A 27,745-nucleotide genomic window follows, 5' to 3' on the forward strand; every position below is an offset into this window, starting at 1 on the left:
ACTGTAGTTTATATTTGTCTTCCTTTAGTAATTGAGTCTCCAAGCGTTATTACGAATTTTTAAAGGGCCATGTTACCCATTAACTTTGCCATCTTGATGTTTTCTAAGCTCCCAATATCGATAGCGGCTTTGCCTCTTTTATACTTAGTTCTCATGACAGAAAGTTGACAAAAAATTTGCCTTGTTCTACACCACCTAGTTGGCATAGGTGTTGAAAGGACTCTTCAGAATTGCCTTGTCTTGCTCTTGCTTCGACTTGGGGTACAGTCTTGATTTAGCTTTCATTCTTCTCACTGCTGCATACTTTTGAGAGTTCCAGGTGGATCCCATTCTGAGTTATTGTCATCTGTTTTATGGGCAGGTTTTTTTACCTTTTACAAGCAGTATTTGACAAAAACTTTAGGAATTCATAGTTCACAAACTTTGCAAAACCAGGATAATTCTAGAAGATTAGAGATACGGGCTGTACAAGCAGAAAACATACCCTACAGGACAGCTTTGCCACATACATTTTTGATTGATTACTGTTCTTGTTGTCAGGCAAAACACACCGAGCTTTTATGAACTAAAACTAACTTTGGGAGGTGGTGCAATTTTGTGTGACACAGTGCAAAGCTAAATAGGGAATGCTTTGCCTTACGATTTCTGTCTGCTCACTACCCACTACTCTACAGATGTGAAACTGCTTGTGTGATACTGTTGGCCAGTGAAGGCCACTCCAAGAAGAAACTGCAAGCTACAGAGGCTGGAAGCAATTAAGTCCTGCTCAGAGATGAGCTTTCTACCTGTGTTTGTGTACAAACATCAAAATGACTTTTGAGATACCCTATTGGAGGCAGAGTCTAAAGAAATGAAATTCATATTGCAGTTTGAATCTCTACCTGTCTTTATATAATCCAGGCTTGGTTTGGAATGCTCTGAGTCAGTAACTCTTAATTGCATCATTTTTTTCTTCCATTTTTTCCTTCCTATTTTTAGCTTTTCTGAGTCATCTATTATTTACACTTTGAAGACTTGATGCTTTGTGACTAGCACTGTAGACTGTTGCTTTCAGTGCTGTGAGGTTGACACTGCTTTTCCAGGTTATATTTGATATTCAAAACGCTCATCCAAATAATTTGACCAATTACAGATTTAATCCAATAAATTATTTCAAAAATTGAAGCGTTAAGACAGCTTTTTCATGACTTGTCCCAACCCATTATACTTGCAATGGCGATAATAAATGAATTAATGATTTATAAATAACATAATAATTAATTAAAATTAGTAAAATCAATAATAGTGTTCCAGCTTTTATCCTGGAGTTTTGCCAACCAAGGTTTTGGGGGTTAGTGTTTCCTTGAAGCTACTGTCTGGCATACATTCTGAGAGAGGGAGCATCTGTCTTGCTCCTTCACCTCTGCGGCTGAACTTGAAAGCCAGAGCGTATCATCTACCTACTTGAATTCACTAATAGGATCTAACCCACCCTGAAAGCAGGTTTCCAGAAAATTAATTTCCCCAATCCTATTGAGAATTTAGAAAACAATTTTACTCTTTTTTAGCTCACCTATTTTTCCATAAACAAACTTTGTTGATACAGTTTGTTTCAAGCCTGTTTTGGAAGATTTAATTGTAAAAAGGTGTATTATTTTGATGTTGCCCACTGAATTAGCATTCCGCCTTTGCTACTATGACCAAGGAGTATTGAACCTCTTCGAATGGAAATGTTTGATCACTACCACTTAGAGGAAATCAATATTGTAGTACAATTTGGTATAAGCATCACAAAATTTATTAAGGGATGATCATTCTTTTTACTACTCTGAATAAATACAAATTTTCACTGTCACCATTTTTAAAACCAAGGATTGAGTCATCACAAATTTAGGGACCAGTCCTGAATGCTGGGAGTGGGAATGTTGGGAATACAGGGGACAGATGCAATCGATCAAGTAGGAACACAAAAAAATCTGAACTAGTGTGAGATGTGAGCAAACTAAAATAACCTCACTTCCATATACTGAGTTTAAAAATAAAAATACCAATTTTTATTTTTAGATCTGAATTTGGACGCTGGATCTGGTCATGATACATGTGGAGAAACATCTTCTGAAAGTTACAGTTCTCCTTCTAGTCCACGACATGATGGGAGGGAAAGCTTTGATAGTGAAGAAGATAAAGACAGAGGTTGTATTTCTGGAGAATGTGCATGAACTTCTTTATTTCTAGAGTAATCTCTTTCTTGTATTGATTTTAATTAGTTTCTCAGTTTTGTTAGCTGCTTTTATTTCTGAACTAGCCACAGAACATGTTTTCCTTTGTGGGTTTCATGACTGGACGGTACAAAGGCTTCTAGCAAATAGCAGGAGAGTTTAAATTCCATTGAGTTTTAGATTACTACATACATGTAGTAATTTTCTGACCTCAGTGGCACAGCTCTCTTGAGAAATTTCAGCAGTATAGTAACGGAAAGAACTTTGGCACAACGGGACTAGTATTATATTGAGTTACGTGTGGCGTGTCTCAGAGGTCCTTCTTTTTCTATGGATAGTTTAATTTGCCGCTCCTTCCAATTTTGCGTAAACTGTGTCAATGTCTTTCTAGGTAGAGGCAAATTCTTGATTCAATCTGTGTCCACTCTTTGCGTTTGCAGAAATACACGAGTCAAAGACACAGTAGCTAGCTGGGCAGCTTGATATAGGTAACGGATGGAGATTGACCTAGCTTGATTTGGATGAAGGAAAGTAACCTCAAAGTTATTCTAACGCAGGAAAACATAACTGTCATTTGTGTCATCAAACTTAGGAAGCTTTATATGAGTAAACTGAGTCCAGGGCATGGCTCTTTATTGCTTCAGATTCATTCTTCTGACCAGCAAATGCTGTTGTCTCCACAGATACGGACAGCAATTCTGAGGACTCTGGGAATCAAAATACAACCAGGTTTACAGGCTACAGTGCTGTTGGTTCATCAAATCTGAACAAATCATCTGCTCAGATCTCTTCAGTGAATAGTGAAAATGGAAGCCTTTCAGAAGATCCTTTGAATGCAAAGTTTCAACACATTTCTTTCATGCCTGCCTTACACTGTGTGATGCACAGCGCTTCCCAAAAGCCTGAAGCAGTTGTCCCGCCACCCATATCTGCAGATGGTAAAACAATGGGGATGCTCGTTACCACACCTGTTGCTGTCTCGCCTGTGAGAGAGTCTGCAAATTCACCTCCTGGTGGAATGGGCCCGGTGACCGCCGGTGAACCCGAGAAACGCCTTGAGCTGATGGCTTCCCCTTTGCCTGTCCCATCCACTTTATTTCCACATTCTGTCCAGCCTGGTAGCCCTGCTTTGCATTTGGCAATACACAGATTGAAAATGCCCTCTGCGCAGGGGTCATCGGAAAGTTGCACAGTTAATGGACCGCAGCAGCCGGCAGGAAGCTTAAGTATCGGATCACCAAATACTGCCTTTATCCCAGTCCACAATCCAGGTAGTTTCCCAGGATCCCCAGTTCCTACTACAGATCCCATCACAAAGCCTGCATCCCAGGTGGTAGGACTGACTCAAATGGTGCCTCACATTGAGGGAAACCCAGGAGCAATCCCTCAGCCTACCAATCTAAAGGTAGTTCTTCCAGCAGCTGGTCTCTCCACAGCAGCACCGCCACCTCCACCAGCTTCGTTCGCTTTGCCAGGCAGTCCTCACGCTACCAGTGTGTTGCCCAACCAGAACACAAACGTGCTGAACACTGTAGCGACTTCCTCACCGCCTCAGTCAGCTGGTTTAGGTGTTGGTCAGGTCCAGTCCACTGTTCCTCCCGCAATACCTACACACACGCCAGGCCCTGCCCCTAGCCCGAGCCCCGCTTTAACACACAGCACTGCACAGAGTGACAGCACATCCTACATCAATGCTGTTGGAAATAATAACACTAACGGGACAATGTTACCTCCGCAGCAGTTGGCATCTGGTCCTTGCGGTTCTTGCGGACGTAGGTGTAGCTGTGGGACCAATGGAAGCCTTCAGATTAATAGCTATTTTTATCATAACCCACTTCATGGACAAGTCTACAGAGTTCCATCTTTCTTCACTCTGCCATCGCTTTGCAATGGCAGCTACCTCAATCAAGCACATCAAAGCAATGGAACACAACTTCCTTTCTTCCTGCCTCAGTCTCCATATGCAAACGGGCTTATGCATGACCCAGTGATGGGGAGCCAAGCCAACTATGGTATGCAGCAGATGGCAGGATTTGGGAGGTTCTATCCTGTATATCCAGCACCTAACGTAGTTGCCAACACAAATGGGTCGGGACCCAAGAAGAACGGGAACGTTTCATGTTACAATTGTGGTGTAAGTGGACACTATGCGCAGGACTGTAAGCAGTCATCCATGGAGGCCAGTCAACAAGGTAATCATGATAACTCCCAGCGGACTTGCTTTTGAGTTTAGACATTTTCTCTTTACCTTTCTGAATGTGCTGTTTCTGGTCTTGCAGAAAGGTGTGCGTGCGTGTGTATGTTTTGTGTAAATGGTTGTGCACTAGTGACCTGCTCTAAAACTGCAAAGTATCTTATCTCTGCCTGAGAATTTTGTAGAACAGTGCAAGGGAACGGGGTTCACTGCGTGAAGCTGAAAATGGGCATGATTCGGAGCTGGGAAGTCAAATTATAGCAGTCCTAAATTGTCGGCTTTTTTCCACTCCTTTGTTTTTGGCGTTATGTTGAGACGCACGTTGTTTCAGTATTTCCATTCCTGGTCAGGTTTTTTTGGAGAGAATTCATTGGCAAAAAGTGAAATATGCCAACTACTGTCTGTGACACAAGCTTGGATTCTTAAAACTTGTGAGAATTTAAAAAAAAAAAAAAGTCCAAACACAACAGACTGGCCATTTGATAATTTAACTTTTCTACAGCTTACTTTTGCACGATCAGCCATCTTTCTTACCCCATCATGCAATACATAAAAGAAACATGCTTGAAATTTTCAGAGAAGTTGCGGCAAAAAGGCAGAAACCAATTGGAACTGAAACCCAAAGGAATGGCTTCAGTCTTACATGCCATTTTTCTCTTCATCCAGAAGAACGGAGAAAATGCAGTGATTGCATAGAGCATAAACTATTTTTGTTTCTTGGCCTGTGCCCATTCTGACTTGACTTGTTTGGTTGGACTGGAACAGGAGAGGTGAACCTTGATGGGGGTCGTCTTTTCAGTGCATTTTTCCAGCAAAAGTCCTTTATCTGTGGTCTATACCTTTTTAAACTTACAGTTTTAGCAAGCAGATGAAAGAAAATAGTATAAAATCTTAGGACCTGCTTTAAAAGGACTGGAAGATGATAGTGCCTTTTGAAGAGCATGTCCATTTTGATACCTTGTAGTGGTTTTTGTAATCCATTTTAATTGTGAGCAGTGACTTAGTAGTTCTCTTTCCTGTTTTAGGCACTTACAGACTGAGATACGCACCTCCCCCTCCCCCTTCCAATGATACCTTGGATTCTGCAGACTGAAACAAGTAAACATTGCCTACTTAAACTGAAGCTTGGGAAACTGGGGGAAGGTGTGTGTGGGAGGGGGGAGGGTTGGTCTTGTGTTTTGGGACATTCCCGGTTCTTTTTCTTTTTATTTTCTTTTATTTTTTTTTGGAGTTTTCATTGCTTTTGCACCTCTGTTCCGTACAAAAGAAGAAAGCTGAGTCCCTGGTCTCCTCCTGGTTCTACAAAAGGCTTGCGTAATGCATGTAATTCAAACACACAGCCAAACAATCAAAAAGAGTATTCGAACCATGCTTTTGCACTGAAGACTTGAGACATGTGCAATGTTTACTGCATTTTAAACAAACAAAAAAAGTCCTCTGACCTCTGACATCACTGGTGGAGCAGCCATATGGTGAAAGAAGAAACTTGGTCATGTTCCCCACCACAGTCTTCTTCCCTCCCTCCCTGTTCTCCTTATGCTGCTGATTTGTTTTCTTTCCCTGTTTGTCCACTTGGATTCGTTGGACTCGCATGAGTGTTTAGCAGTTCATACAGACCCTGCCCGTACACTAAATTATGCTCATGAATTGAGGGGAGATGTTCAAACTTCCTATTAGCAGGAGAGTCCAAAGGAACACACAATACTCTATGTGTACTATATCTGATAATAACACATACACAAAGCTCTTGAGAGTCCCAAATAAGTGAAAATACACAGAGCAGGAAGGGGCTGAAATGGTGTGGACTGGAAGAGATTTAGAAAAACGGACAAACCGAAATTGACAGATATTTTGTTCCATTGTAGCTTTTTAGCCTGTATGTTCAGCAACAAAGGTGAAAAAACATGGTATGAATGTTGTACTCAGTGTGTTTGCATTTGTAATGAAAGTTGACAGCATTTTTTTCCTTTTTTAAAGCTGTTCTACATCGTGTCAACACAGAATGAACATTACTTGATTGAATATTTTTTCCTAAACTATTACAGTGTTGCATTGTACTTAGAATGTAAATGTTTTATTTCAAACTGAACAGAAGCTATGTTTTTCTACAGAATAGTCAGGTATTAGCATTAGAACCTGTCTACCAAATAGCAAAGTCACTATTTTATAACAATTTACCACTATGCGTAATTACGGTATAATGTGAAAGACTGAAATGAGTGTTAAGATGGTATTAATCATGTCAGTATCCTGAGTAAGTAAGTTTAATGCTGCTGTATTTTTTATTTTCTTTTTTAAAGCCAATATATGTACTAAATTGCTTCCAGGTAATATTTGATTTCCTAAAGTGCACTGAGGTTATCTGGAAGATGAGTGTATTTTTTGACTGCTGCATTCAACACCGATGAACAACTACCACTGTATATCCATAGGGTTTGGCATTCCTCACAGTTCATGGCAGAAATGTTTTTCCTTCAAATCAGACCCGGTGTCCGGTAGAGGGATGAAATAAAATTGATCTTTGGTTCAGCCGTCTAATCAATTGCTAAACAAACAAAAAACTTGAAGAAAAAAAGCTTGATTACTACATTTCTTCATAGGTAGCATTTATATTTATAGCACCAGTGTACATTTTGAAACTTTTTTCTTGGAGGGGGGGAATGGGGCGGGAGGTAGATGAAAGCTTTAATTTAAAAAGAAAAGTTTAAGTAGTAAATGAAAATTATTTTGATTAAAATTTTTATTTGATCTGGGTATTTTTGGACCACTTGAAATGAATGAACGAACTGCGTTTGAGTTGAAGTGAGGGTGTTAAACCACCAATGGACTTGTATTGTGAATTACCTGCCAGTTGTACTTTATGGAACTTATTTTATGATTTAAAATACTGTACTGTAAATAGGAGGTATGTTACCTTCTCTTTATTTGTATGTTTACCATATACTTTGATATTTGAAATGTACTGGAAAGGTCACTTATATTTCTAGAAGAGATTGGATTTTATGCAACCTTTTTCCTTGAATTAACAGCAATAAAAAAAGAAAAAAAAAAAAGTACCTGTGTGCCAATACTGTCCTTTATCACTGAGAAAAATGACATAAGTGTGATGCTCTGTCTCTGGGTATAGGGGTGGGATGGCGAAGGGTTTGGCAGGCCACCGTTTTGGTTGGAATCTGCCACTTTGAAGACAAAGCTCAAGGTCGGTCTTGTATCTGAAGTCAGCACGTTGTCTCTGGATCTAACCTTTTTTAAGACAGATCTCTTGGGACCTTGTGTGATGGACCCAGGACTTTAACCTAAGCTCTTTCACAACAGTTAAGCCTGTGTTATAATCTCGTGGCTCTTAGATTTGGGCTAAAACCCAGTTTAAACAAGCTTTTTTTTAACGGCAGTGGAAATAATGTGCATGCTTGGTCACGTAGTAACTGGACGGTGAGATCGTTCTTCCGTCTGCCAAAATAGATGGAAGGACAGCAGGGGTTGCCGGGAGTGAGGAAGAAGCTCAGAAATGTTCAGATCACAGCTGAAGGGTCTGATGTGATGGTATGTGGTGGGTAATACTGAGAGAGAGACGGGCACTAATTACTCTGTCACCTCAGTCTACTGTACAGACCATGCTTCTAATTCCTGCTGTTTAGCAGCAGCTTATCTACAGAGCTGAGGACCACAGACTATCTCAGATCTTTATCCCAGCTTACTCCCCAGAACAACCTGCTTCCTTAGAAACCAGCTCACCTGATGAGAAGGCTTCAAGTTGCTGGTGAACCCAAACTCTCTGCTCCCTCAATGATGGGAGGTGCAGGTGGGTGTTGAGACCCAGGTGTTGTCCAAACATCATACAGCTTCCATTTTTGCAAGTGTCTTGTGTCCCCCTCCTGGATGCAAGGGAGCGCATACACTTGTCCAAGGAATTTCTGGATCATTGTATTACTCTGAAATCTGCTGCTGATGTGCCATCTGAGTTGCAATGCTGCCCTTTACCTCCTTGCATTCAACCCTGACTTTATGAGATCCTCGTCAGTTCTATCAATTCAAATATTTTTAAATGTGCACCATCTGGTACAGCAAACTGTGTGAAAAGCCTCAGTCTTCCGATGCTTGTTTTGCTGGAGACCCAACGATGCTCTGGCCTAACTGTCCCCTTTGGCTGCACCACCACTGTCTGGGTGATGAGGTTCAACTACAGCTGCAGTTCAAGAGAGAGATTTTTCTCCCACTGGGTGGCTTGGAAGCAGGTGGGTGCCCTAAAGATACACGAGCAAATCCCACTGGCTGGTTGGCCTAAGCAGCCATCCGGGTTGTCCAGGAGTGACTCCTGAGTCCTGCACTGCTCCTTGTTTGTATTGTCTGCTGCAGGTGGACACCTGTTGTTTGTACAAACTGTTTGGTTGCTAATGCTGGAAGAAAAAGTGAAGGATGGAGGCGGGCATGGACAGGATTGGAACAAGGAGAACATAAGGGAGTGCGATGGTTCACGCTGCTTGCTTAGGAGTGAACAGGTGGCCTTGTCTTCCCAGCTAAGCAGCCTAAGCATGGCAGCAATGGTTAGGCCATCATCTTGACTTAGACTTGACAAGCCTGGATCTTGACTTAGCTGGTAACTGTTGAAGAGGCGAAGGAACAGAGGAGACGTGTCATGCCAAGGTAGGTGGGAAGTAAAAGTAAAAGATGGTGAAGGAACAGAGGAGACGTGTCATGCCAAGGTAGATGGGAAGTAAAAGATGGCGAAGGAACAGAGGAGACGTGTCATGCCAAGGTAGATGGGAAGTAAAAGGTGCAGAAAGGTACACTGAGCACTGCAAAACTTTTGACCAGTGCCAAGCTAGTCTGGTTGTAGAGAGGTGGAATTACCACTGCAATTTGTTTCAGTTTTGCTCATGGCTGCCTCTAGGGGTGTGCTGACCGGGACTGCCTGTGGCTGCTCTCCTGAAAGAGTTGCCCAAATTCTGCGCATACAAAAGAAGCAGCTTCAGGTGATAGCGCTTCCTGCTCAGGGTGGGTCACTACAGCTGCTAGAATCAGGCACGATACATGCAAAGGGTGCGTGAGCTGCACTGGTGCTTGAAAGGAAGAAGAAAAGGTGTCCTAAAGGCATAATCCTGAGTTTATACTGGGGCTCAAGTGCTGTCTCAGTCGTGTCGTCGTGCTCCAGGTTCTAACCTGCAGTCCCGTGCTCCTCTAGCCCATCTGGAGGCGTTAGCGCAGGGAGGGCGTGCTGCCCCCCTGCCCGCGCCTGCGCCTCCCTCGGCTGCTCATCAGGGCAGAGACAGGGATCCAGTTTGGATCCAGCCCCTGAGCTGAGCTGTAGACAGCCGAGTTCTGTGCATTGCTGTACGCTGGAGTAGATTAGAGATCAAAATGTATGAACAGCTGGATTTGGCCGTGCCAAAAGTTCACCTATGCCGGCAGCCTGTCCCCAGCAATGATCAGTAGCAGATACTTAGGAAGAAAGTATTGTTAATAAAAAAAAAAAAAAAAAGAGATACACAAGTGGTAATTCTTGCAAATGGGTCACCTAGCAAAATGAAACGAGTCTCTACAGTTCATCTTCACAATAGGTGGCAGCAGAACTCCACCAGTGGCATAAACAAGAACTGAGGCACCATGTCACACGCTTCCATTTAATTTGGTTTCAGCATCTTTGTGCCATTAAATAAGCTTATTTGGGGGATTTCTTTGACTCGTGATTTTTGTAATGTTAGTTTCTGTAGGGCTTTCTCATGTTTATGTATTTTCTAACATGAAGTGCATACTAATTGTTGTCTCTCAAAAAATAAGCATGCTAAATGCTTATCTGAAGTATTAACTACCAAGAGCTAAAATAGCCTGGGTCTCGTACTGAAGATCCGGAGAACTGCAGCCAAATGTGAAAGCTGTGGCTTGAGAGCCACTGAACATTAGATGTGGTTCTAGACACTTGTATTCATGCAACGAGGAATGCTTTCTGAAGTCCATAGGGCTTTTTTTGGAAACAACACCAATTCCTGAGGGAACAAGTTGTCTTTCAGAATAATGTCTCCTATTTGTCTGTCTCTCCAGTTAGGCTGAAGCTCCACGGTATAGTATTTAACATCAGATCAGATATTTTGTCTGAAATGTCTCATGCTCAGCAACATGTTTCCCAAGAGATGCAACATAATAAACCCATTATTTTTACTATTGATACGTGCTCCCTGACTAGTGCAAAGGGTCACTGTTGTCTGAATGGGTCAATAAAACAATGTACAAAAGCACAGGCTGAAAACAAAGTTGAACTTGGTGAAAGGATAGAAAAGCTCTGTCTTAACCATCAGTGCATTCCTTTTAGAACTCTCCTCTTTGATCTGAAATGGCCATTTTCATTGACTTCTGAAGTATGTTTTTTCCCCAAGACAGAGACTGTTGGTGACTGATACAAAGCAAAGAATTAGCTCCTGCTGATGCTGATTGGTGTGACAGATGAAAGATAAGGATTGTGCTTTAAAAACTTGTTTGCCATTTAATTTTGGTTTTAAAGTACTGATTAGGGACTCCTTAGAAAAAAAAATAGTAGTAGTATACATAATAAAATATCATTTACATAATAAAATATTATGCTTACATTGTGTACAATTAATTGTGTTGCTATTGAATTGCTCTTTTCCTTTTTTTAAAGTTTTTTGTTACAGGATATGGATGTACCCCAGTGAAAGAGCAGACGGCTTAGCAGTGGCAAGACTTCTGCGTGAAAACATCATGGCACTTCCTTTAATTGCCCCTTGGAGACCAGATGGGCTCCAAGGTGCATGTTGACGAGGACTTCTAGGTATTTCAAAGCGAGTGTGTAATCCAGGAAATCCTGGCCTCTGTGGACATGAGAAATTAAAATCCCGAATGAAAAGATCAGTGAAGTGTAAGGCGGGGAGGGGAAAGCAACAGCAATACCGAAAAAATACCGACGGGCATAGGGATGTGCTTGAGGTGAGACAATTTTCACACATCACTCGATTTCTTACCGCAGCTCAGATCCTTTTCATAGCAAAGAACTGCAAGAAGTGATTGCATCTGTGTGGTACAAAACCAGCTGAATTTCACCACGGAGCAGCTGACGGTATCAGACACGTAACAGAGGAGATGGGCACTTCCAGCAACCTACGTAAGGCTCATTTATGTGGACTTAGAACAGACTATAATAATGCATTTAAAATCTTATGGCATTCATAATTCTTACAGCTATATAGAGTTGTCAGCTAGCTAACACACCCTTTAGTGTGTTGTCTTCCTTTGATTTGTTTTCCATTTTTAATTTGTGCTGGCCTTTTTTTATTATTATTCTTATATTGCTTTTACCCTGGTTAGCCTTTTAAAGTCTCTCTTACACACATGCTAGAAATGTGCCCATGATGGAGGGCCATTTGAAAGGCTTTAAACCATGGTATACAAAACTCCCAAACAGTAATACTGAAAACTTGTTAATGCAAAATACAATATCCTGTGCAAGGGGAGGTAACTGTTTCAGTGTGCCAGTACCTGCCATTGCAAAGGTAGCTAAATGGGAGCTGGGACTTCAGGTTACACTTCGAAACTAACATATTTTAATTCCTTTCTAAGGAAGGATATCCTGTTTCTAGCAAGTTCTCCGGTGGAGGAGGCGAAGAATGGGGTGTTAATTTGCAGTTAGACATGAAAATAGATGTGCTTGGCTACTCTGCAGCTAAAGCGTGATGCCCAAGGGCTGTCACGCCTCCAGTGCCACTGGAGCGAGCAGCTGCCCTGAGACGTGACATCGCTGCTGCTTCGCCCAAAGCCAGAGCTGTCTGGCCACGTTGCTACAGACAACACCACTTTTCCTAATTTCTCTTCTTGACAATGGAATAGAATACTGTAAGGGTTTTATTGCCATCTCCTGCCAGCAGGTTGCTAACACTGGTGCCCGCGTGGGACATCCGGAGGAACCGTGTTGCGCTTCTCCGGTGCCTGGCACAAACCTGGCAGGTTGGCAGGAGCGGGGCATTCACCTCCCAATCACCCTCTGCCTCCCGGGTAAGGACAGGGCACTGCTGCCCGAAACCCTGCACGGGGATTTAAAGAAAGAGGATACTTGTCATGGTTTAACCCGAGCTAGCAATACAACCATGATAGCTGCTCACTCACCCTCTACCCTCTCCCCCCCCAATAGTGGAGAGAATTGAAAGGGAAGGGAGAAACTTGGATTCAGATAAACACAGTTTAAAATAACAAAATATTAATACACTACTAGTAAATATATATATATATATATATAAAATAGATATAAAAGATACTCAAGGCAATTCCTCAAGAACACACAGAGCAGCCAGTCTGAGGAAACAGCACCTGGTCCCCAACAGTGAAAAGAGAGGAAAAAGGCAGAAAAGCCCTGCAAAATGGCAAAAGGCCAAACTAAAGGTCCCGCCTGAAACTCCCCCAGCTGCACCCCAGAGCAAGCAAGAGTGAGAGAGAGAGTGGGAGAGCAAGAGAGAAAAGAGCAGAAGGTCCAACTCTCCTTAAATATGAAGCGTGACGCTAATGGGATGGAATACTCTCATTGATCAGTCTGGATGTCAGTCAAGCTCTGCCCCATCCATGCCCCCCTTCCTCACTACCTCCCACCTGTGGGTAGAGTGCTCAGAGTGTCCTTGGCTCTCAGACCAGAGCAATTAAAAACATTAACTCTGTGCTGGGGCTTTATCTGCTTCTTCTTAATCTAAGTCCAAATAATGAGCATGCTAGCTATGAAATAGAAAGGTTTCTAACTGCATGAACAAAATTAAGCCATTTTCAGTCAAACCAGCACAATGCTGATATTCAATTTCTGAAGGTTTTTTTGGGCATGAGGGTGATCTCTGTTTTTATTTACACCAATAGCCCCATTGTTTCTGGTGAAGACCACAGAGGCGGGAGGTGTTCAGCAGCTGGAGGATTACTTCACTTCAGCAGTGACCATCCTGTGGCTTACAGGTTATATGTCACCCCACATTTAGCTGGTGCCACCCTGCTCTTCCCAGAGCACCTCAGGTCCCCTCTGGCAGGGAAATGCCACCTCCTGGCCAGTGGCGGGTGAACATGCTGCCTCTAGATAGTTTTAAAGTGGGTTTTGATTTGTGCATGAATGGGGCTGTATAACATGTCAGAGGGGCAAGCGCTGGGACTGGGAGCCACGGGGGCTCTGAACCTCAAACATTTCTGCTTTTGCTCCATTTTAAAAGCAAATACCTTCCCAGCCAGTAGTCTTCTTGCAAGCAAGAACAGTGAGGGTCGGGATGGAGTAGGTCAAGCCAGCCCAATAGTACCAACGGTGTGTATGGCCAGAGTGTGGGCACCTAATAAGTTTTATCAGCTATTTCCCTTCCCCACCCCCAAAAAAACCCCAAACCTTCTTGATTAATGTCTTAAAGTTTTATACTTCAGCTCTTCAATTCTCATCTTTAACCAGTTTCAGACAACTTCCATATTCAAAAGACTTCAAGCCTTCAGGCTCACTCACACAGAGGGAAAACTATGTGAGCACTCACCCTTTCCCTCCCCACCGTGCATTGTCACTCACCCCCTATTTTTCTGCCTTTCTTTGTTTGGAAATGTATCTAGTTTCCTTCTGAACTCTTTAAAGCTCCTTGCTCCCATGACAGATGTGGATAACATATTCCATATGCTCGCTTCCCTTTGGTCGGCGAGCTCTTCCCGTCTCTGTCTCTGATGGAGGCACATGCCAGGCTCCTCCTGTTGCCACTTGAAAGCTGGGAAGTGCCCTTGGTTCTTTAATGAAATTAATTAAAATTAATTTCGCTTCAAGCACTCTTTCTCTTGAGCCGTACACAGCGTCACTTTGCTCTGCTTAGGTGTTTGCATACCGTGCTGCAATTGTTTCATCAGTGCCAGGATATTATTTTTACAGCTGTCTGTGCCTTTGATAGTAGGAAACATGCGAGTACAAAGGCAGGAGAGGAGGGAGCGATGGCGGGGGAACCACTGCTGCTGTCTGTGCCGTCCCCGAGAGGGAGCCGCGCTTCACCCACCCGCTGCACAGAGCGCCAGCGGGGTGTATTTTCAATAAAGGATGAGGGAAAAACAAGCCAAAGCTAATGCAAAAATGAACAGCTGGCATTGTCAGGGCCTTGGGAGCACTAATAGGCCTTAATGAGCCTGCCCAGCCTCCTCTGGGGCTCATACCCACCCGACCCTGGGCCCAGCAGCACCAGTTGAGCTCAGCTGGGTGCTTTGGTGTCTGCTGGAGTGATGCTGTCTGTGTGCTTCATCCCAGTTAAGTGGTGGATGGGTCTTCCCAGGTGGGTCTCAGCTCTACATTGTAGGCGTCTTCCTCTCCCACCTAGAAGCCTTGAGTGGACCCTGGACCTGCCCCACCTCTGGCTGTGGTCTGGGGCTGTTGATGGAGCTGTGCCCAGCTGCTGGCTCTGCTGGGGGGCTGTGGGGTGGCCGGGGTGACCCTCGGCGACCCTTGGTGGCTGGCTTGCTCTCCTATAGCTCCCTGGTGAGCATGGTGTGCTGTCCTGCAAAGCTTCCCTCTTCATCTCCCATGGGTGCCTTCTGCAAAACCCTCCAAGGTAGGTAACGGTTTCCTTTTTACTAGTTCTGTGTCAGCTATGGGCTAAAGGACAGCAGGTGGCAAATGAAGAGAGATGGAGGCCATCCAGTTTGTAGAAGACATCATCTTAGGTGTTTGATAGTTGCAGCTAAACCGAAAAGCAAAATGCAGCTGAAGAGAGGGAAGAAGAGATGGAAAGAATGAGACCAAAATGTAGCTATTAGAGTCACTAAATATTGTTTATTTGTGGCTGGTTCAGGTTCAAATTCAGCCCCAGGTACTCTTGAGGTAACTTCTGTCGTGCAACAAATGAAGAGCCAAAACAACGTGGTGCTGATTGAGCCAGCTGTGTCTCTCCAGTGAAGTAAACAGGGCTTTGCAGCTACACTTTCATGCAAGTATTTTTGCAGCAGTGTGGAAGCCATTAAACTGTGTGGTTATGGATTTCACTGCTCATTTGAGACCTATTAAAACAAGGTATTACACAGTGCACCTGAGGCAGCAGGGACAGGTGAAAGGGCAGATTTTGCTCTGGACTGCCATTGCCTTATCAGAGAAAGCAAAATACAGGATGTTTCAAAAATATGGGCCCAATTTGAAATCACTATAACTTTGAAATTTGGTCCATCTTTTTGAAACACCCTGTACATTCCTCTAACTCCCAGATACCATAGTCTCAGCTAAAAACTCATTTGCCAGCACTTGTCAAAACATGGGGTCTAAAATGTCACTTTTCCCTCCCTAAGACAAAGCCCGGCAATAATCCCGTGGCACTGCCTTACAAATGGGAATGCAAATGCATTTTGAGTGAGTGTTGTTTTGTTGCCAGAGATGTTTCTAGCCTACGGGCTGCTTGTTCCCAATCTAGGGCTGTGCCTGCCCTTTGTTTTGTCTATGAGGAGCAGAAGGGCTCCAGCCGGGCTTTCACAGCTGTGGTGTGTGGGTAGCACCTGGGAGGAGCACTTGGGCTCAACTGAGCACAATTATCCAAGTGAAAGACAAGGTCATTTGTCCCTTCGTCTCTGTTTCCATTGCGCTGCCTCTGTTAGGTCTTATCTAATTTTTGGCCCCAGCCCCTACTGTGCTACCACCTCCCATGTTTTCCCTCGTACCTGTTTGGTTGCAGTGAGGCAATGGGGTCAGCTGCAAAATCCCTGCTTCCAGGTCCACCACTGGGCATGTTGGACGGTACTTTCTTTTCTTCAGTTACGCCGTTTTTCTGTGGTTTCCCTCAGTTCCATCCCCTTGCAAATGCTGTACTCTGCTGTTTGCCTGCCTCGGTGTGTCCACAAAACCCTTGCTCTGTCCTGTGTTTTTTGGATTTCACTGGCTGTAAGTTTTTTCTCAGAGCTATCTCTTCATTAATATATATATTTTTAGTCAGTGTTGTTTATTTTAGCATTGTGTTATTCATACGTTAGGATGATGTCATGTTTTGGCTCGAGGAGCTTTAAAAGTTCAGAAAATGTAATCAGGGCCAAGCTTGCTCTGCAGATTAATTTTCTTCTGAGCATCAAGCAGACTGGACTTGTCTTCTCACACATGGTGGGCATCAGTTACAGTGGGGAGATAAGGCCCACCTGTGTGTGTGGCACAGGACACTAGACAGGATTGTAGTTGTGGATTCTGTCTCTAGTGGGATTTAAGTGGAAACTTGGCTACAGGGGGTCACTTCAGTGGTCACTAGAGCTAAGTGGGTGGCAGGAGGATGGCTGACCTCTAGACCAGCACAGCATGAGGTGGCAATGTGCATGTATTGGGACGCATCTGCTGCCCCAAATACCAAACCAGAGCTGAACCTGGCTGTGTTACAGCCCATAGGAAGCACGAGGCTCAGACACGAGCAGCAGTGGAAATCCCACCTGGCACAACAGGCAGATCTCAGTGGCTCTGCATGTCCTTGTCCTGCTTGCCCTGCCTGAAAACTGGTTGCTTCTCCTCCGCAAGATATTTGGGGCATCTGCTTGGGGCAAAGGACCTCTGAAGCCACCATCAGTGTGGGCTGTTGAGGCTTTCCTCCCTTGACAGGCTTATCTCTCTCTTCCATTAAAAACAAAAACCAACCAACTTGTTTTTTGAAGACAGGCTGCAAGTGCTTCACCTTTGCTCTAAAATTTCGTGTCCTCATACTGAAGTTCCAGCTGAAAACAGCAGCAGTAAAAAGCCTCTCAGGTGAATGTATGCAGATGAATTGCAAGCTAAGAAATATGGTTCACTCCCTCCCTGCCCTCAAGGTGCTGAATGACTTTTGCTCCTGTACCTCTTGCAGCTCCCACTGTTGGGCTCAGCACCTCCCAGCGAACGCTTGCAAGTTGGGAATGTGTCTCCATCTCTTGCCCCGACGCAGTCTGTGCTGTGAGTCCCACAGGTCTCAGCTGCCCCCCAGGGCTGCTTCAGCTGATGGTCTCCTGTACCCATCACTGATACATTCGAGTGCCCTCCACAAAGTGTGCAAAACGAGATCTGTGGGACATCCACCTTCTAGATCTATCATGACAATTCCTTAAGAAGCTGCTGTCTTCTCCTGCCCTACTTAATGCTGAGTTTATCATTGTAGACAGGGGGCCCGATTCAGTAGCCCACACACAGATATTTACCACTGTTTGAGAAACCTTGGCACACCCCAGCAGGTCTCCAGCTGCCTCTCCAGATGTGTGGATGTCTCCTGTAGGTCCGGAGCCTTCTTTTCTATCCTTGCATTGCTGTCACAAGCATCTGTGAGTGACTCGGGTGGCAGCAAGACACCCTGTGCAGGCAGCTGAAGAAGGCCCTTGCTGTCTGCCCTTTAGAGTGGGAGCAAAGGGCTAAACTAACAATTATTAATCTGTATCAACTGATTATCCATTTTTCCCCTCTGTTGTAGTAGCTACAAGTGGAATAGCATCTGACTAGAGCCACACCTGCTGGAGTCTGGTAGCTGAGCTTGGCATCCGTGCTTCTGATGTGACTTCTGTTCATCTTGCTTCTTCCTTCGCTTTGAACGTGCCGTGTCCCCCGTGAGGGGGGTGCAGACAGCCATGTGCCTCGCTCCCTGTCCCGCTCAGAGGCAAAGCTGTCCTGTTCTGCATCCTGCCAGTGCCCAGCTGTGGGGGTGTTCATGTTGTGGGGCTTTTTTCCTTCTCTTTTTAAGTCTCAAGGACGCAGCTACAGTATGCAGAGGGATCCTAAAACCCCAGTTATTTGAGCATTTAGGAATCCTCTCTATATTATCATCCTTTCACGAGACACAGAAATGCTTTTGTCCCTGATTGTAAACAGAGGTACAAAGCTGAAGGTATAAATCACGTTGTCTGCAGCAGGCATTGGATATGGGAGAAACGTGGGCAACTGGTGTTGCGAGCCTAGGGCTGCATCCATGCTCCTAAGCCAGGCCTATTCCCTGACCGTGGGATGCGGTGCACATCCAAGTTAGATACCAAATGCAAGTATAAGAGCGAGCCTGAATTCCCTCTTTCAGAGCCAAGAAAAAAAGCACTGATGAGTTATTCTATAGGCAATTAGGAGAAATTTCTGGATCAGTAGCACTTGTACTTATGGGAGATTCCAACCTCCCAGACATCAACTGGGAATATCATACTGCTGTGATGAGCAGGTCTTGGAAATTCCTGAAGTTTGTAGGAGAGAAATTCTTGTCACAGGTACTCAGTGAGCCAACTAGGAAAGAAGACCTCCTAGGTTTGCTGTTTGTGAATAGAGAAGGACTCGTGGGAGATGTGATGGTAGGCGGCTGCCTTGGCCACAGTGATCGTGAAATGGTTGAGTTTAAATTTTTCAGTGTAATGAGAAAAAAGGACAGTACAGTTGCTACTGTGGACTTCAGGAGAGCAAACTGAGCTATTCATGGAGCTATTTAGCAGAGTACCCTAGGAATTTGCTTTAGAGGGCTCAGGAGTCCACAAATGCTGGTTGGTTTTTAAGAACCGCCTTTTAGAGGCACAGGAGCAGCAATCCCACTGTGTCATAAGTCACCACTGCAGGAAGGGAGTAAGTGGGGATGGAGGGCCACCTGCGCTGAAACTTGCAGGTGGTTTGACACTATGAGCTGCCCTTGCTCATCTCTGTGAGGTTTCCACTCTTTAGACTAGTGCTTCAAGTACCAAAATGAATTAATTCCCTGCCTTAGACCCGTCCCATTAGCTTTCTCCTTTGTTGCTGTATGTGTCAACACAGCTGCCCAGGGAGGGGTCCATGCACCCACTTCGGCTGCACCGCAGGTAAAGAATCTGGTACTCTTTCCCCCAAACCTGGTCCCCTCTTGCCCTCTCTGAAACCTGAAATAAAAAAGCTCCTTTGAGTGCCAAAATTAAAAAATGAGAAAATAGTTCCTTCGTAGACAAAGCTGGCTGCTCTCTCTGAGCACAAGTCAGCAGTGGCTTCTGCAAAGGCTTCCAAAATCTCTTCCTAACAGCGATGGGGTTGTGCCTGTAGAATATACAGGCAGCTCTGCCATATGCTTAGTCTGAGATGGCGACATTGGTTGTGTGAGCTTGGTCGGCCAGAAACAGAGGGCTGAGTCAGCCCTCGCTGTGCGCAGCCTTTCTGAACGGGGAAACGAGTACAATAGTAATTGGCTTAATTTCCGTACTGCCTCCAGTCTGCCTCGCAGAGGGGTTTTAATGCTTTTTACTCATGGCAATTGCTCCTGCAGGTCCTGGGTTGGTGATTTTTGTGAGCAGTAACCTTGGCTTTCATTTGCTTCCCATTCAGGACCCCTTTACTGGCATAACCCACCCCCCCAGCGCTACCAGCGCCACTTCCTTGGCTGTGTGTGGTCCTTTTACCGAATCCTGACATTTTTTTTTTATTTTTGGTTAACATCAGAATGGAGCTGTGGAATAATTGCTCTTTCACTTTCCTCTTAAATAGGCCACGCTGCTCATCTGCATAAATGTTCTCTTCATGCATCTTGTCACTCTGCCTCGCAGGCTTCCTTGGAGGAGGAAAAAAAAAAAAGACAACCCACTTAATTTTTTTAAAAAGATGCTTTTTCTTCCTCATGAATTGCCCTTGCTCTGTATGATAGCCAGCAATTGGCCCCCAAGGATGAATACTAAGCAGCTTTGCCAAGGTGCAATTCAGCTACAAGACATCCTGTATATCCAGGGCTGTCCTGGAAGACCTTGAGGGCAGAGGGATTGAAACTGGGGAGCAAGGCCACCACGGCAGCCCCGTTCTGCTCAAGCACTCGACCTAAAGCCAAAGCCAGGTTTTAGCCACTGATGTGCAAATCCCGGTGATGTGGGAGGATGAGCTGCAAATGCAGTCAGCCTTCTCCAGGATGAAAGCTTTTGCTGTCAAGCTATTCAAAGGGAAACGTCCCCAGGCTGAAATCTGGTGTGTGTCCCCTGCTCCGGAGGCTGTGTGTCTCAGCTTGCCTTGAACTGCAGGGATGGAGGGAGGAGGGATGGAGGGAGCCCAGGGGAAGGGTAGAGAGGAGGAAGGCAGGCTTTGCAAAGCTGGCCACAGTGCCCCTGCCCTGCTTCTCCTTGCCCAGAGGCAAATGTGACCGTCTCAAATGCACTAGGGTTTGGCCACGGACCCTGCAATGCTCTGGCTCTACCACAATGCATAGCACCAAGGAGTTGTCCCTCTTTGCTGAAGTACTTGCCTGCAGAGAGCACTCAACTGGTCATGTGTAATAGCATTTACACGACCTGATTATTTACTAGAATAAAAGCTGGCTCAGCCTTCAGCGCTGTCTAGTTTTTATAGCGATGTTTTCCTGTGTGCAGAGGCCACCCTGAAGGAAACACGTGGGGAAGACCAGATTATGCACCATGCTGGGCTGAAGCCCATGCAGCTCTTGTTACCAAAAAATTAGAAAAAAAAAGACAGACCATGGAGAAAAACGAAGCACATGGAAAAGGGAGGATGTGGGTGGGAGCAGGGTCCATGCCTGGAGGGGTGAGAAAATGAGATGTGAGGAGCTGTTTTGCTCACCTTGTGTGACTCTGCACGTTCGGAGGAAAAAAGGAGCTGCACAAAAGCACGACTGGAGATCACTGCTGCAGGTTGTGCCTTTGCTTTACAGGCACTGAGGTAAGGGCAAGCATGGGTTTTGCGTTTTAAAATGGTGAAGAGGAATGCAGGGGCTTAAAAGGCATCTGGAGACTCCAGTCCGAGATTGCAAGCTCTACCATCACCCACAATTCACTGTAGACTTCCACTCAAGACTACCCTGTCTCCACTATAGAGGTAATTAGGCTGGAGTTTGTCCTGCTTCTCTCAATAAAAGGTTGTTTTGGAGCCTCCTTGGTCTGGTCATTAGAAACCAGACAAGAAGATGGGAGCAGCCAGGTGGGGTCAGCTGAAGGACCCTTCTGAGTATCATGTGTCCAGCATTAGTCAGCAGCATATTTAAACAGGAAAAGCAAAATCTCTTCAACTAAGAGAAGTTAGAATACAGCCAAACCAAACAAACTATCAGCCTCTCTGAAAGAAAAAGCACAGGATTTTTGAGGTCACATTTATGTATACCATGTCCAGTTGTAGGGTCCTTGGTACAAGAGGAGCATTGACACACTGGAGCAAGTCCAACAAAAGGATGTGGTGTGCCAGGAAAGGACGAGAGAGCTGGGTTTGTCCAGCCTGAAGAAGACAAGGCTCAAAGGAGACTCTACTGTCTGCAACTGCCTTACAGGAAAAGCAGAGCCAGGCTCATCTTGGAATTACCAGGGAAAGGATGAGGGGCACCGAACAAAAGTTACATACAAGGAAGTCCCAAATAGACATTAGGAAACAATTTTCCCAGGGATGGTGGTCAAACTATCTCCCACAGAGATGTGCAAAACCCTCCCAGACTAAGGCTTGCTCTGACTTTGAAGCTGGCTGTGCTTTGGGTGGGGATTGGGTCGGACAGTCACTTCCAGCCTCACTTATCATGTTATTCTATGTTTTGTTTATAGTCACATCTGATTTTATTTTTCATTTATATGTATACTGGTAGTTCCACCAACTATGAGTGTAGTCACCGTTGTCCAGCACCTCCCCTAATAAGACCCCATTTTCACTATCTTGTACTGTTACCAGATGGCATTAGTTTAGGTTGAAATTGTCAGAGAAGCTCTTTGTGCAGAGACTTTTATTTCAGTACCTTTGTCTCTTTCCCTTTGCTCTATGTGTTTATGTGCTCTAACCATTTCAAAGAACAAGATTTCTGAAAAAGTCACGGCCAAGAGACAGGTGGTGGCTTGGAAACCAAGCAGCATCTCCAGCACATGTGGCTTACAGGATTATCAGGCTACTGACACTCCAGCTGTGCGGATGAGCAAGGTCCATGCTTGAGCTCATCTCCTGGGTCTCCTTTCTGTAGAGGTCCTCTTTTCCTGGAAGGTGGCACTGACAGCCATGTGTGGCTGTGGCTGCTAAACTGAGGAAGTGTGGACTGGACGATCAGGTAGTGAAGTGGACTGTGAACAGACTGAAGGAAAGAAGCCAGAGAGTCGTGGTCAATGGGGCAGAGTCTAGTTGGAGGCTTGCATCTAGTGGAGTGCTTCAAGGGTTGGTACTGGGACCAGTATTATTCAATATATTCATCAATTACTTGGATGAGGGAATAGAGTGTACTATCAGCAAGTTTGCTGATGACACCAAACTGGGAGGAGCGGCTGACACGCCAGAAGGCTGTGCTGCCATCCAGCGGGACCTGGACAGGCTGGAGATTTGGGTGGGAAAAATGTGATGAAATATAACAAGGGCAAGTGTGGAGTCTTGCATCTGAGCAGGAACAACCCCAGGTTCCAACTGGGGAACGACCTGCTAGAGAGCAGTGTAGGGGAAAGGGTCCTGGGGGTCCTGGTGGACAGCAGGGTGACCATGAGCCAGCACTGGGCCTTTGTGGCCAGGAAGGCCAATGGCATCCTGGGGTGTATCAGAAGGGGGGTGGTTAGTAGGTCGAAAGAGGTTCTCCTTCCCCTCTACTCTGCCCTGGTGAGACCACATCTGGAATATTGTGTCCAGTTCTGGGCCCCTCAGTTCAAGCAGGACAGGGAACTGCTGGAGAGGGTCCAGTGCAGGACAACAAAGATGATCAATGGAGTGGAGCTTCTCCCTTATGAGGAAAGGCTGAGGGAGCTGGGTCTCTTTAGCTTGGAGGAGACTGAGGGGTGACCTCATTAATGCTTATAAATATGTAAGGGGTGAGTGTCACAAGGATGCAGGCAGGCTCTCCTCAGTGACAACCAATTATGGGACAAGGGGCAATGGGTACAAACTGGAACACAAGAGGTTCCACTTAAATTTGAGAAGAAACTTCTTCTCAGTGAGGGTAACAGAACACTGGAACAGGCTGCCCAGGGGGGTTGTGAAGTCTCCTACTCTGGAGACATTCAAAACCCGCCTGGACACATTCCTGTGTAGCCTCATCTAGGTGTTCCTGCTCCGGCAGGGGGATTGGACTAGATGGTCTTTCAAGGTCCCTTCTAATCCCTGACTTTCTGTGGTTCTGTATTTCTTAGCACCAGCTGGTGTTGGTGGGAGGCCTGCTCCACTACCTCCAAAATCTGGCCGTGGTCCCCAGGGTTTTGTGCCCAGAGGATGCCTATGACTCACAAAGTGGCTCTGCACCTGCACATCAGGGACAGAGTCCAACCTCTTGGTGTCGAGAAGATGAGCCAGGGAATTACAAACCAAGATGGGACAGCAGGTCCAAAAGGAAGTGGGTCCTTCCCTTCTGCCACCCACAGAAGGCCAATGGATCTGAATTTGCTGATCTTTGGACTCAACTGCACCACACTTGGTTAAAATGTCTATGACCTCCATGCAGCCCTCTCTTTGCTGCTTTTACTACATCAGGTGAAAACCATATTTCAAATTAAGCTGGTGGAGCTCCAGGCCATGAGCAAACCCTCTGGCATAACTGTCCATATTGTACTTTTTGCAGCCTGTCCTCTAACGCTTTAATGCAGAGGGCGGCACTTAAAATGGAACAGTCATACCCAAAGGATCATCGCTCTCACTTGTGAACCCTTCATGAACCCAGCAAAAAATCAATAAGGGGTTTAAAAAAAAAACCAACAAAATTATATTTCGTCTCCCCTTGTGCCAGCAGATCTGCGCAGCAGGTTTAGGGTTGTTTTGCATCTGGGATGAAAAAAAAAATGCAGTGTAGGATTCTCTATAGAGGATTAGGTTTTGTTTTAAAACTTTAAACAAACACAGAAATCCTAGCGTAAGCTTCTTGAGGATTAAGTATTTCTGTGAATTTAGAAAGACAGACCATAAGGCTGGGACTCGTGAGACTTTAGGATTATTGTCTTCTCTACCACCATGCAACCTGTGGTGTGTCCATCTCCTGCTTCTTTTCAGCCAGATCTTCCAGGCTAACTTCTGCCTTTCAATTTCAGAGGAAATGAGGACTTAAATACAGTTACATGTTTGCTCAGTTTTCTGTCTTTCATTGCTGCCTGCTTTTCTTCTAGTCATTGCAAGAGCTGAGGGATGAAGACTGGTCTCTGTGTGTTTCATAGAACACCAGGTTGTAAGGGACCAGAAGGATCATCTGATTCAACCTTTCTTGGTAAAAGCACAATCTAGACAAGATGGCCCAGCACCCTGTGCAGCTGAATCTTAAAAGTGCCCAATGCTGGAGAATCCACCACTTCCCTGGGGAGATTGTTCCAATGGCTGATTGTAAAATGATGAGCTCTGATCTTTATTATCTTCCCTAAGGGACATTTTAAGGAGTTGAGTTGCCATGTGCTGGTGTCCCCACTTTGGCTGTGTCTGTCCTTACTGACCACAGCTTGAGGTCTGTGGCTGTAAAGAGCGACACGGTGTTTTAACGACCCTGGCTGGGCTATAGTGAGGTGCAACCAAGGGCTGCAGCGAGACTAGAAGGCTTTGTCGTGTTGTGTGACCACAGCCCTGAGCCTGCCGGGAGCTGCTGGTGGCAGTGCCGGTCCCCAGCCCGCACAGCCCCGCACCCTTGCCTGCACATCCACAGCACACCTGGGAGGAGGCACAGAAATTAGGTGTCCCCCCTTTTCCTTATTAAAAAAAAATAGCATTGAGTTAATCTTGACCAGAATAATAATTAAAAAACCTCATAGTATCAGGGTGTTCCCACTGCTGCCAAACACCACAGCAAAGTTGGCCAGGGCAGCACCAGTGACCTCACGTGCTTTTGCACAGCAGTGCCTGACTTGCTCCCTCCTTTGGAGGGAGCAAAATGCCTTGTGTGGCGATACCTCTGCTGACCCCAGGTACAAAGGTTGGCCAGTGCGTGTGTGTGGGTGGCAGGAGCGGGTTTTCTCCTCTTTGATGTGATATAGATGGGAATGACCCAGGGTTCATGAATCCCAGGCAGAAAAAGCCAGGAGTAGAAAGCAGAGCTGGCCCAGAAGTCACAGACCCAACAGGTAATTTGTATTTTCTGTTGCAAGACTCATTTTGGGCACAGAACTCGTGGAGTTTTGGTACTTTAGGGCAAGGGCTGGTCATCTTTCCTGTGTATGCAATGGCATCCACCCATGCAGTTCAAATACAAACTCAAGGTGGTCACGGACAGGCTTTGGCTTCTGACCTCATTTTCCTCGTGGTCTGTGGGGAAAAGAAGATTGTTCCCTGTTTGCCCAAACAAGCAAGCGGTGTTTGGTGTGTGTCTCTGTACACAGTCAGGCAGGGAGAGGTATGTATGGTGTACAAATATGCTCGTGCTTGCAATACAGCTTTGATTGCACAGTTGTATCGCAGACAGAGGTGACACCAAATAGCATTATGTAAGTACAGAAGGTTTTTCAAGAGTTACACAATAGCTGGATCCGGTACTGGAGATCAAGAAACTGCCACTAATTGATTTCGGGTAACGAAGCACGCCCTAGATGCTGGAAACTTTGTACAGTACACACACACCCCCACAGAAACTGTCCTGACCTAGAGGACAACATTTTAATTCATCTTGCATCTAGACTAATGTGCTTGGCATAATTGAGGGAACAAAGAAAACACTTCTGAACTGATACCTGGTGTTTACTGAAGTGGAAAATGCAAAGTGTCTCATAGCCTTTCACACGGGCCTCATCTGAGAGCAATAGGAAAAACACAGTCGAAGCAGCAGCAAAATCCTGGCTGAGTCCATCAGACAATGGTGACACCTTGACAAAGCATGCTTTTACGTGTAGTCACTGTGAAGCCTAGATTTCCCAGGGGAAGCAATCCCTGTAAAACCTGGCTTCCCCAAGATATATCAGACAAATCTGGGGCCACTCATGCTGCCACAGCGGCACGTCCTAGGAAAAACAACACAACAGCAAAACCACACACACAAAAAGAAAAAGACAACCACAAAGAAACCCACAACCACAAACAAAAAACCTGCCCCAAACTTAAAAACTGTTAGTTGCTCCTGTTTATCTGGCTTATAGAAAGAGGGATATTTCTGAAGAAGTGCCCTGGTGAGCTCTGGCTTTCAATCCTTTTCCTGTTGCTTCTAGAAAAATCCTACTGTAAATCCCTTGCAGCCACAGCATCCTGGTTGCCATCTTCTGACATGTCCGCAGTAGACTCTCCTCTAGGGGACAACCACCTCCTGGCAGAGACACTTTATTCAGCAGGGAGCCCCACGAGGCTGGACTAGGAGAGCTGAAGACTTTTCTCTGCATAATGTGCAGTTCAAGGCTTTTAGCAAATGCTCCGTAGCTGCCACAGTTAGTTTTGGCAGCATCTCCTTGCTGCAGATACACCCCTGCAAGGGAGCGCTGGTGGCAGATCGAGGTCTGGTGATATAGCAAAAAAAAAAAACCCATGCACCTAAGAAACAAAGGTAGGGTTACTGTAGAGACCCAAGTTACTGAGTACTCCAGGAAAATCAGAAAGTTACCTTTGCTGTGGATGGGAAGCCAGGGAGAGCTTAGCACTGGTATCAGGTGGGGAAAATGACCAAGACAGAGGCCACGCTCCCAGGTGAAGCCTTCAGCCACCCAATTCCCCGCTAAGGAGGTGAGGTTCATGAAAATGGGGAAGTCCACTGTTGCGATACAAGGTTTATTTGCCCCTGCAGCTGTGGCATGAAACTTGTGCAGATATTACTAATTTAAAATGTGTCAGGGCTCGTGTATTACTGCCGTAAAATCCAAAGTCCGGAGTTGTCCTCCCTCACGAGAGAGGGTTCACATAAAGTTGTGAGATTTCACCACTTGTTTGCAGTCCATGCATTTTATATCAGCTCTCTGTGACTAAATTAAGCATACAGCCTCGTTTTATAGGACAGCCTAAGGTTTTCATAAAATGTCTTGGCAAGAAATACTTTTTTCTCAGGATATACAGTGAAAACAGCAAGGGATTTTCCATAACCACAAAATAATTGTTCTGGATATATTACCGCACCAAGCAGAATCTGTGCTCTTTATGTCTTTTGTTTCTTGGTAAACACAGTGCTCACTGTAATGAGGAACATTTGAAAGGCAAAATCTTGCAATAGAAGATGTTATCCAATGTATTTTTGTGTTCACGGGGCACATTACTGACAGTTGCTCTGTGCTTCATGGCAAGCTCAGAGAATAATGAATTACCAGGAAATATGTTTCTATTTCAAAACCCAGTGTTGATGCCCCTCAGTCAGAACCTGGCTGTACTTACTAAAGTCAGTCAAAATCAATAGTTTTCTGCATGTTTTGTAAAAGCTTTGAATCATTTTTACTTCCCTGCATTCTTTTTTAACTTTTCTTTAAAAACTTTGCAAAAACCCCTTCCAAATCCTGAGTTCTGATTTATTTTTTTAGAAGAAGGACCAAATGCCACAGGAGGATGTTACCAAGATTTACAACATACCAGTCCAAATCTGTGCTCTGCCTTGGGCAGGCCAAATTCACATTAGCACTTGAGGTTTGATTCTTT

At 45.1% G+C, this 27,745-nt stretch overlaps 1 protein-coding gene across 5 annotated transcripts in view; it reads left to right on the plus strand.

The window, feature by feature from the left end:
- ZCCHC2 (zinc finger CCHC-type containing 2) overlaps positions 1-6,896 on the plus strand; it is a 44,124-nt gene extending 37,228 nt beyond the window's left edge. For 4 of the 5 annotated variants that reach the window (XM_082044215.1, XM_082044216.1, XM_082044217.1 and 1 more), the window contains 3 exons: positions 2,044-2,172; positions 2,882-4,390; positions 5,418-6,896. In XM_082044215.1, coding sequence (XP_081900341.1) covers positions 2,044-2,172; positions 2,882-4,390; positions 5,418-5,485 — 1,706 coding nt within the window. In that variant the 3' untranslated portion in view covers positions 5,486-6,896. The remainder of the gene's footprint in view (positions 1-2,043; positions 2,173-2,881; positions 4,391-5,417) is intronic. The other variant, XM_082044219.1, reaches the window with a different exon arrangement.
- The last annotated feature ends 20,849 nt before the right edge of the window (positions 6,897-27,745 follow it).

This window comes from Streptopelia decaocto (genome assembly GCF_964273445.1).
Source record: "Streptopelia decaocto genome assembly, chromosome: 2".
In the NCBI taxonomy this organism is placed as follows: Eukaryota; Metazoa; Chordata; class Aves; order Columbiformes; family Columbidae; genus Streptopelia; species Streptopelia decaocto.